The sequence below is a fragment of the Nanorana parkeri genome, unplaced genomic scaffold, assembly GCF_000935625.1.
Source record: "Nanorana parkeri isolate BGI_ZX_2015 unplaced genomic scaffold, ASM93562v1 scaffold636, whole genome shotgun sequence".
NCBI lineage: Eukaryota > Metazoa > Chordata > Amphibia > Anura > Dicroglossidae > Nanorana > Nanorana parkeri.
In genome coordinates, this window is record NW_017306904.1 from 388,518 (window position 1) to 399,297 (window position 10,780).

Below are 10,780 nucleotides of genomic sequence, written 5' to 3' on the forward strand. Positions count from 1 at the left end.
GATTCTCCCATTCATTTCTCCAGTATATTGCAGAGTAATGAAAGGAAGAACTTCATGGTTACCACTTGAAATAAGGACAGTCTGTTTTAAGATTTTCAGTTGTGAGGCCATCTGTCTGTCCAGAATACCAAAAAAAAAATTATATAATTTAGGTCAGCAGAAATACATAATTGGCTTGGTGCTTATTTCAGCAAATATTCAACCTTTTACTATAACCAGACAAAAAGATCTGCCCAAGCGTTACCGGCATTTGCAACAGGAGCTTTTCACCTGGATCTTTACAAATTTGCATGTGGAACAAAAATAGGACAACATTTTCGATCATTCCAAATAATGTCAATGCTACCTTTGAAAACCAAAGCAGCATTCGAGTGACACTTGAAAATGAAGGATATGTTAAAACAGTGCATGCACTGAACATTAGTTAATTTAGAGATCTATAGAGAAGTAGTTTACCGAGAACCCAATACAAAAACCTCTAGGGAGACCAAGCTGAAAGGTATCAGCTACATCCTGGAATAACTTCCCCCTCTTCTGTTTGGATAACAAACAGTACAAATGACATTCTTTTCATCACTCACAAACTAAATATACAACAGTGCAAAGGAAGTTGCCATTCATATTATTGTCACATTTGACGTCTTTGTATTTTCTTCTGGACAGTGATTACTGGTCAGTTCTTTGATAAATTGTTCAAGTGCAGCAAAGTAACCTTGGCACTGCCAGGTATCATTATGAGTCCCGTCGGGAAAGATGGCCAATCTTTTAGTCCGTGATGGGGAGAGTTCATAGAGCTGTTTCATCATGAAAGGAGGAATTAATTGGTCTGATAAGCCAGAAATAAACAAGGAAGGCATTCGGCACTGAGAGATTTTCCTGTAAGACAAGAACTTATTCTTGTAGCACCATAATGGAAGATACCGCATGGGAAGAAAAGAAAACAGGGTGCTGGCCATATGAGGAATGCTAAGAAAAGTATTTTCTAACATGATCGCTGAAATCCTGTGTGCGTTTTCTAAGGCCAAATGAACAGCAACTGCTCCCCCTAGTGACCGTCCAAACAATATGATCTTTGTTTTATCAATGTCAGGTCTGGTCATGACATAGTCAAGCACAGCTTCAGAGTCTTGGTAAAGGCCTTCTTCACTTGGCTCTCCTTCACTCTTTCCATATCCTCTGTAGTCAACTAACAGCAAGTTCACCTTGAGATTGACCAGCATTAATAATGCATTGGGTAACCTATGCCCAATATTTCCTGCATTACCATGAAAATAAATGATGGTTGGAGAAAAGCTTGAGTTATCACCCGTGTATCTCAGAAGGATAAGATTGAGATGTATGCCTTCTTTTGTTTTAATTAAAATATTTTCATGTGGTATTCCTGTGGGCATTGGGACATAAAGCCGTGATGAGGAAGGCTGATCAGGAAAGTACAGCAAAACATCCTGAAATTTAAATAATATTCCAGCTATGGAGACAAATATTAGGAGGAGCAAAAAAATTCCACCATACATATCAAAAGTTAATATTAATGGCAGAAGACATATTCTACACAGTCCCCATGACCAGGATCCTAATGTTAGTAGCCATTTCTCTGCACAAGCCCAAAACACCCAGTGCTTTTCCATGTCTTTCTTCAATAATTTACCTGAAAAACATTAAAACATAATGTCAACATGTATATCACATTTGCTTACACCTACTATATGCCCTTGTGTGTATGTACGCAAGAACAGATGCATCCTCTGAAGCATACAGAAAGGCCTTTTTTTCACCTTCAGAGGTTGCACTGCTAAACAGTTTGCCATCGTAGCACTCACCTTGTGTAAGCGTGCATGACATTAGTCACAGAGGTAAATGGTTACCATCCAGTAGGTGCCAGCGGGTATCAAAGCAACAAGCATCAAGTTATGTCTCTTTTCATATTAATGGTTGCCACTGAACACGAGCCCTTAGAGGGCACTCTACATGTTTAACTGTCCCAGCACCCTTGCTTGTACACGCTGTAGACCAATTGTCCCCTGTTTGTGGCTCTTAAGTCCTACTGATGATGCTTGCTGCAGCCTCTGAGAAAAAACGTTATTATTTGGTTACCATATGCAAGCAACCACACAGAAGTTATGGAAATAAACTAAGGACTTGTTCACACCAAGCGCGGAGCAGAGCAGTTGCAGATCGGATCAAAACTGTGTCCAATGTATTCCAATGGTATTTTTAGCTCCAGTTCACATTGCAGCGTGCAGATCCAGAGCAGGTAAAAAAACTGCAGCAAGCCCTATTTTACCTGCTCTGGATCTGCAAGCACATCAAAAACGCATGCAAATGCCTGGAACGCACTGAAAGCCCATGTTAAACTAAAAAAAAAATATATATATTATTTTTTTTAACCAAAAACGGCCCGGAACGCATCAAAAACGCGGCACAACCCACTGCACTGTGTGTGCAGACACCTGAGCGGATCTGCTCTGCATTTGGTGTGAACAAGGCCTTAAGGTTTATAGTTGGTCATCCTGCTTTAGAGAGGAGCAGAACATGCAGGCCTGATCCAATCACAGTCAGGGTAGAAAATCTTGAGGGTACTGCAGAGCATGCCATACCATTAAGACTGTTATGTGAATTTGGACGGTAGGTGATATTGCAGGCTTAGCGGTGGAAAAATGGTTCTGGACAGGTTTTCTAATCTCTGTAATCACAGTGGCTGCTTGATAACAACTGAGTGAACCTGCAGCCACGAGATTATCTACAGACAGGCAAATGTTATGTGCATCAATAGGTGTGTATGTGTATATATTTTATACACACACAAGATATTTGCCTCTATGTATGTTTGTGCGCACAGACACACACACAAAATGTATAACAAATACTCTTAAAACTATTCTTCGTCAAAAACTCTAAACAGTATACAGTATTTCTTAACAGACTGTCAGCTACAAGGGAATAAACCATATCACAATCTAAAATCAAATAAACCACAAAAAAGTACATGTTCAATTGTGTACACCATCATACATGATAATAAAAGACATATTTTATTTTAAAATAAAGCAAGCTTATTTACAAATATTGAAGAATGACTCTAATGAAAATGTTTACACTTTTTTTTTTAAACCCCAAGGGAACCAAGTGCATACAGCACATGGTCCTGTTCCAATAGGACTAAAAGCACCTCTGTATTTATGTTATTGCTGGTCCTGAAAAGCAATATATGGGCATTCCCGAGGGGGGAAGGCTTATAAACATACACAGCAACGGCAAATAGATCACATAGCTCCGCAGCACTGAGTGATGTTTTACTGTTATGAATGAACGATCAGCGCTGTTGGAGCCGGTGTCATGCATGACACATATCTGGGGAGCTGCCTGTTCATTTATAATAGTAAATGATCACTTAGTGCATCAGGGCTTGAAATACAGTCTCCTTGCTAATAGTGGTGGTAAATTGTCTGGCCAGAACTTTTGATTGTTAGACCATGATGTCCCACTGGAAGGGTCTGAAGAGTGAATCATTGCCTTCCAAAACATGCACACCCAATTTTTTAAAGAGCAACACAATAGGGGACTATTGTGCATGGGCTTGGTGCAAACTGAGATCGCCCAAGTTCACCCGAACAAAAGGTTAGCGACATATATTCCTGCAACCCAGAAACATGACAAACGGGTCGGAAATTCCCCGACCACAGCTAATTGGGAGGGGATCTGTCCCTGACAGTTTTGCACAGGTTTGGGTGAACTCAGATGAACTTAGTTCGCACAAAGCCCACACACATCCCTATAGGGAAAAACTAATACAAGCTAAACAATATTCAGGTTACAATTTTGCCAACTTGCTAAATAAAAACAAATGTGTGCATTGTAATAAGCATTTTCCATGCAGTTTGAGGTATTGAGTTCTGTAAACAATGCATGTTTTGCGGGAGCAAAGGAAACAGATGACAGCATGAAAAGAAGCCTCAAGTACCATCAACTGGCTGAAAAGAAAACTAAATATTTTTGTGCAATATGAGTATTTACCTGACTAAAGATATATTTTTCTAAAAATATGCACAAAACCACTGTACATTTCTTTTAAAACATACCTGATAAGCAAAAATCCAGTATGGAAGAGTTTTTAATGGTAAGAAATAATCTGGCTGCACTGGTCTTCAGCTTTTTGTAGTTACAATGATCTTTCTTAAGAGTTGTTGGCCCTTCAGCCTCCAATGAATCAACATCCACTGCTCCAGAACAGTTAACGGGACCTGTATAAATTATTTCAAATAGCATGATATGCATAATTAAAAAAAAAAAATAGCCAATCAGCTAGTTCATTTTATTTCTAATATTACTGCAATGTACAGGTTATAAAACAGAAAAAGCCATTTACACTGCCATGGTCAATCAGCCCGTATACTTATATTGCGGGAATAATACACCTTCCAAGAACATTGTGTAAGCATGTATAGTTAGCTGCTGATGTCCTATTAATGAAACCATATACATTAGCTGTACTTAAACATTGGAGGCACTGTCACTTTGCCCATTCAGAGAAAAGTGGCAGTGTCTGCTTAAAGAGGCGCCCCCATGATGTACTGAAACTCACCTTGCCAGCACCGCCCCACTGCTTCTCTCACATTGATGATGCTAGCTAAAATTCCCAATACTCCCATGTGACAGCGTTCAGGTCTAGCAACCAATCGCTCAGCTCCAGCACTGTCACATGACACTGGGAGTGACATCATGTAACCTTAGGTTCCGACACTGGGAATTTTATTGTTGCCTGCGATAGTGGAAGTAGTAGCGGGGGAGCACTGACAAGCAAAAATGAGCGAGGGGGGGGGGCTTAGTGACAGCCTAGTACCTCCCTGTGTTACACCTACAAAGTGTTTATGTCATAGTATTGTGTGACTACATTATGTTACCAACTTGAGCCTCTGTAGCAATCTTTCCTTCTAGACTAAATCTTTTAAAATAGACAGGACAAATGGATTAAGAAACCTAATATTAGGAGATGATTTATTGGTGCTTTCACAATTTATTTTTCTATAAGTGAAGGATTTTATTGTGTATACCCCAAGGGGCCAAGACAGTTGGCCTAGCAGAAAAAAAAATACAAAAATATTGCCCTGCATGTTTCTCGGTTGAGCTGTCTTCATATTGGTGCCCTGTTTTTTGTATTAAAGTCTAAAATGATGAAATAAGAAATTAATAGAGTATTACCATATTAAGTGCACCGGATGTCTGTCTGTAACAAGCTGATGATCTCCAGAGCTTTGACGATGGATTACATTGGTTTCTGACCATGCAAAATCATTGAAAGGGCTACAAAGGATTTGTTTCAACCAAAGAATGTCAGAAAACTGTACCACCCACCACGTATATCACGAAGAATGAATGATAAGGAAATGGAATAGGATTCATGGCTTAAATCACTATTTTATTGAAGATAACCAAAGTATAGTACAAATCCCCTGTAACGCAGGTCTATATAATAGCTAGGGGGGGCTTAGTGACAGCCTAGTACCTCCCTGTGTTACACCTACAAAGTGTTTATGTCATAGTATTGTGTGACTACATTATGTTACCAACTTGAGCCTCTGTAGCAATCTTTCCTTCTAGACTAAATCTTTTAAAATAGACAGGACAAATGGATTAAGAAACCTAATATTAGGAGATGATTTATTGGTGCTTTCACAATTTATTTTTCTATAAGTGAAGGATTTTATTGTGTATACCCCAAGGGGCCAAGACAGTTGGCCTAGCAGAAAAAAAAATACAAAAATATTGCCCTGCATGTTTCTCGGTTGAGCTGTCTTCATATTGGTGCCCTGTTTTTTGTATTAAAGTCTAAAATGATGAAATAAGAAATTAATAGAGTATTACCATATTAAGTGCACCGGATGTCTGTCTGTAACAAGCTGATGATCTCCAGAGCTTTGACGATGGATTACATTGGTTTCTGACCATGCAAAATCATTGAAAGGGCTACAAAGGATTTGTTTCAACCAAAGAATGTCAGAAAACTGTACCACCCACCACGTATATCACGAAGAATGAATGATAAGGAAATGGAATAGGATTCATGGCTTAAATCACTATTTTATTGAAGATAACCAAAGTATAGTACAAATCCCCTGTAACGCAGGTCTATATAATAGCTCTCCTGCTTATATCATTCAGAGTAATATCAGTGGATTGAGCGTACAATGCTTTGACTGAGCTTCTAATGAGCTGAAATATCCAGTCTGTTCAAAGAATAGGTCTGCATATGCCAAGAAATAGAGTCTGTTTATTACATTTCTAAAAATTAATGGAATAACCCCCTAAAAGGCCTGTGTTGAATGCTTTGGGCTTCTGTTGATGGCATTCATTTGAGAAGCTTCTGAGATCTTTCAGCATTCATTGACAGGTGCATTTGACCTGCTTGAATCGGATTATGCATTCCCATAGACTTCAAAGAAAATGCAAAACCACTTGAAGCGAACAAAAGCCAGTTGACGTAGGCCCAAACAATGCCATCATTGACTAGACCAGCTATTCTCAACCTTTCTAACAGGAAGGAGCCCCTGAAAATAACACTATATGTATAGCTGACAGTATATTAGGATGAACAGCAAGTTGAACTAAGTAAAAATCAATGAATGTGGCATCCTTTCCCAGTTTGCCACCCACGCCATACAATTATTTTCAGTAGGGATGTACCGATACTGGTTTTTCGGTATCGAGTACCGATTACCGATATTGTGTGCCCAGATTATCAGGAAGTTGGGCGGTGGATCATGACCCGTCGCCCCGTCTTCCTGGGAAGATAGTGTTCTATCTAAAGAACACCGGCTTCACTTGCTGAGGCTTTCTGGCTTACTGACCAAACAGGAAGCCAGGCTGCGCGTCATGACGTGCCGCTCGGCTTCCTGATTGGTTAGGAAGCCAGGCAGCACGTCATGACCCGCCTACCAGCATTCTGATTGGTTAGAAAGCTGGCTTCATCTGTTCAGAAGGAGATTTCAGTTGTTCCTAGGCAGCCTGGCTTCTGATTGGTAAGGAAGCCAGGCTGCCTAGGAACAACTGAAATCTCCTTCTGAACAGAAGCTCCGGTATCGGAGGTAAATATACGAGCATTTGGGTGAGTACAGGTACTCTCCCAAATACTCAGCATCGGTGCATCCCTAATTTTCAGTATTAATAATAAACAAAAAATAAGATCAGAAAAAAACTGTAGTGTTCCCTTACATAGGTGGTTAGTGAAGTTCTTTTTGAGATGGTTAGTCAGCTGCAAAAAGTCTACCTTCCATTCATGGTCATTGGGAGAAGGGCACTCTTGCACTGGTAGTCAGTGGGAGAAGGGGCTCATTACACAGTTAGGTCAGAATTGCTCACTGTTCAAGGAACCCCTAACAACTTCTGGATGAAACAAAGAACGAGAAAGGGCGCCTCCATAGTGTAAAAGCTAAATTTAATGATACAACACACAGCTTAGATTGTACTTACAAAAAGTCGGTGGAATTAAAGGATATAGAGATCGATGGGAACTCGAAACCTCTAGCAGAGGGAATCTGAAAAGATGTATTGTATCAGCGTCCTCTGCCCCTGTATGTTCAAAAAGGTTTACGCAGTTTCTGGGGCACGCCCCCTTCATCAGAACCTAGGTTCTGATGAAGGGGGCGTGCCCCAGAAACATCAATCTCTATATGCTTTTATTCTACCGACTTTTTGTAAGTACAATCTAAGCTGTGTGTTGTATCATTAAATTTTGTTTTTACACTATGGAGGCGCCCTTTCTCGTTCTTCGTTTCTCAGATTGGCGGTCTATTTGACCTGTGGGAGCTGCCTCTACAGTGTTTCCATCATTATTAGAGCTGGCCATTTCGCAGTTGGAGGCGCCGGTATTGTTTTTTGTAACTTCTGGATGAACCCTGGTTGAGAAAGGCTGGGCTAGACTGACTAACATTTTTAGAATATTTAAAAAGAACTATTAAATCTTTTGTATTTCAGATTTTAAAATGATAGTTAGCATTAAATATGTGTGATATATGCGAGCTCCTATTAGTTATTGCTGGCTATATGCTGGCAGATATAGTGCTGGGCACAGTAGACCTGTCCCTGTAGACAGCAGATGCATAGGCAGGTTTTTCCTCTAAAATGATTGGCCGCATATTAGGTTATCATCAGCAGAAACATTTTATACAAGTTGACTTTACAAAACAACGTTACTACCAGTAAAAGGCCAGGGCGGCACAGTGAAGATCTCCAAGCTGAGAGGCGAGCTAGGGGAACCTTTAAAAGACTTCACTAAAACTGAAGTTGTCCTTTAAACATTGTCAAAACATACGAAGCTAGGATAGGACCTGTGAAACCAGAACATGTTCTCAGTGTCAAAGGTCATCCTAGCAGAGGGGTTATGCTTAGAGCTCAAATGATTGTATGCCTACCGACTCCGGTGATTGCAATCTGACCCTGGGCAGATCCAACAATTCACCAAGCAGTTGTAGATCATCATACCAAATCAAAAAAGAACATCCATGTTAAAGATGTTTTAAATTGAAGGGTATTTTATACATACACGTTCCAGCCATAGTCTGCGTACCCCTACTGCCAATTGTTTGAAAACAGCAGTCAGCCAGAAGGCCAAATGCACAAGAATATTCAGCTGTGCGACAATACCAATCTTTCTAAACAGGTGCTGAATACAGATTTCAGTCTGTAAGAGCCGTAAGGAATGAACCACGAGGACAACCCACAGTGCTCTCTATATAAAGCAAGATTGCACAAGTGGTGGTGATTGTCATACAGTACGTGACATCCCTCCGAAAATGTTAGTGGCTGTCTGTGGCTTTCTGTAGTTACCCAGAACAAGCACAGGCTAGGGTTGTGAGACAGCCTTATGGGCAACCTTGTTTAGGGATATTGACAAAAAAGTGACTGAAGCCAGCGCATCGGCAATCGCATATTGAATTGGTTTATAAATAGGCCTCTTTCTATAACCCCTCCCCCTTCCAGGATTCTTGCCTATACAAGACTGATGTAGCTTCCTGCTGCCTTTAGCCTCCTGGGATGTGTAACATTGTATCCCAGGAGTCTGCGGGCAGAAGGAGGCTACGTCAATCTTGTATAGGCAAGAATCCTGGAAGTGCAGGGGGTCATCAGGAGGCCGGCTGCAAGAACCAGGAGACAGCCAGCCCCCGATGACACACTGTGGTGTATGCACCTCATCAGGAGGACGGCTGCAAGAACCAGGAGGAGACAGCCGGCCCCCAATGACACACTGTGATGTATGCACCTCATCAGGAGGACGGCTGTAAGAACCAGGAGACAGCCGGACCCCGATGACACACTGTGGTGTATGCACCTCATCAGGAGAGCAGCTGTAAGAACCAGGAGACAGCCGGCCCCGATGACATAATGTGGTGTATGCACCTCATCAGGAGGGCGGCTGTAAGAACCAGGAGAAGACAGACGGCCCCCGATGACATACTGTGGTGTATGCACCTCATCATGAGGGCGGCTGTAAGAACCAGGAAGAGGCAGCCGGCCCCCGATAACACACTGTGGTGTATGCACCTCACAAGGAGAGAGACTGCCAGGAGGCGACAGCCGGCCCCCCATAATACACTGTGGTGTATGCACCTCATTAGGAGGGCGGCTGCAAGAACCAGGCCCCCAATGACATGCTGCGTCATTCTCACCTAGACATATGAGAGCACTGCAGAGAACACAGGGTTATTGCTGGATTTGCAAGGCGTGCGAGTATGTTTATAAAGGACAATGAGCAAGGTAAGAGAGTATTTAAAAAAATAAATAAATAAGGGAGGGGAGGGTGACGTTTCTCTTTAAAGCTTATTTGGGATTTTAGTGATTGGGTTTAGATCTACTTTAATTATAGTTCATATACTGTATACAGCATGGCACCCAGTATATAGTGAGAGGGCATCTATAGGAAGGAAGTGGCTGGCAAATGACAAGACTGGATACCAGCATAAGCCCAATGTCACGCTCAGTAAATACAGTGTAGATCGGGGCCCATGTAGACAACACCTCTATTGATGTATCACTACCCAGCACAGAGGTGTCTGTCAATGGCACAGCTTGTTAGAGATGACTCTGTACCACAATATTCGGTCTCCCCTCGCGGATCTGCTCACGTGACATGAAGGTTCGGCTCTGCGGTGTCCTCTCATCCCATCGCGCTATTTTCGCCCCTCTATCACGTCCCGCTGCTCTTCCGGGATCCAGACCGAAACGTCACGAGGAGTCGGCTGTCACCCGGACCACGTGACTCGCTCCGCGCAGCCATCTTGGTTGAGGGATACGTTCAAATTACATTTACACTATCGGACGTCCTAATAGTATCCAAAATATTTTTGCTAGCCGTAAATCGAATATCGTTAAAAACCTGTGCCCACTGAGCATCATCTAATACAACAAACACCACTTTACTGCAGCTTAGGATTCTCAAAGATGGTAAATTAGGGGTGTCGCATGAATGACGTCAGACAGCCAACGTTTACATTCCGGGCGGGTGTTAGCGCTTACTGATGACATTGCCTTCTCTCCTGCTGCTGCTGTCAATGGTGTAGTACAGCCCTCTAGTGTTGTTGGAGTGACGCGGGACTCAGCTAACAGAAGGGCAGCAGGTGAGAGCCGGAAGATGGGGGATTGGAATGGAAGCTAGGGGGGCGAGCCTGGGCATGTCTACATTCATGTTATAAATCCGATGCTTTCTGTCATTGGGGCTGCCTCTGTTGTTACCATAGTAACTGCTCTATGACATTCCACTTTTATTTCTTTTCGTATAATAATGAGC

At 41.9% G+C, this 10,780-nt stretch overlaps 1 protein-coding gene across 1 annotated transcript; it reads right to left on the bottom strand.

Moving 5' to 3' along the window:
* Positions 1-294: 294 nt before the first annotated feature.
* ABHD13 (abhydrolase domain containing 13) lies at positions 295-10,205 on the bottom strand. The gene is made up of 3 exons (XM_018563155.1): positions 10,119-10,205; positions 4,080-4,241; positions 295-1,648 (listed from the first exon to the last, which is right to left on the bottom strand). The coding sequence occupies exons 1-3, from the start codon at positions 10,123-10,125 to the stop codon at positions 618-620; spliced, it is 1,200 nt and encodes a 399-aa protein (XP_018418657.1). The 5' UTR covers positions 10,126-10,205; the 3' UTR covers positions 295-617.
* Positions 10,206-10,780: the final 575 nt, after the last annotated feature.

Excerpts from the sequence above, each read along its gene's own strand:
- ABHD13 (XM_018563155.1), bottom strand. Across the intron at positions 1,649-4,079 it reads ACTGGATTTTTGCTTATCAG|GTAAATTATTGAAGAAAGAC; the intron begins GTATGTTTTAAA and ends AATGTTTTTCAG.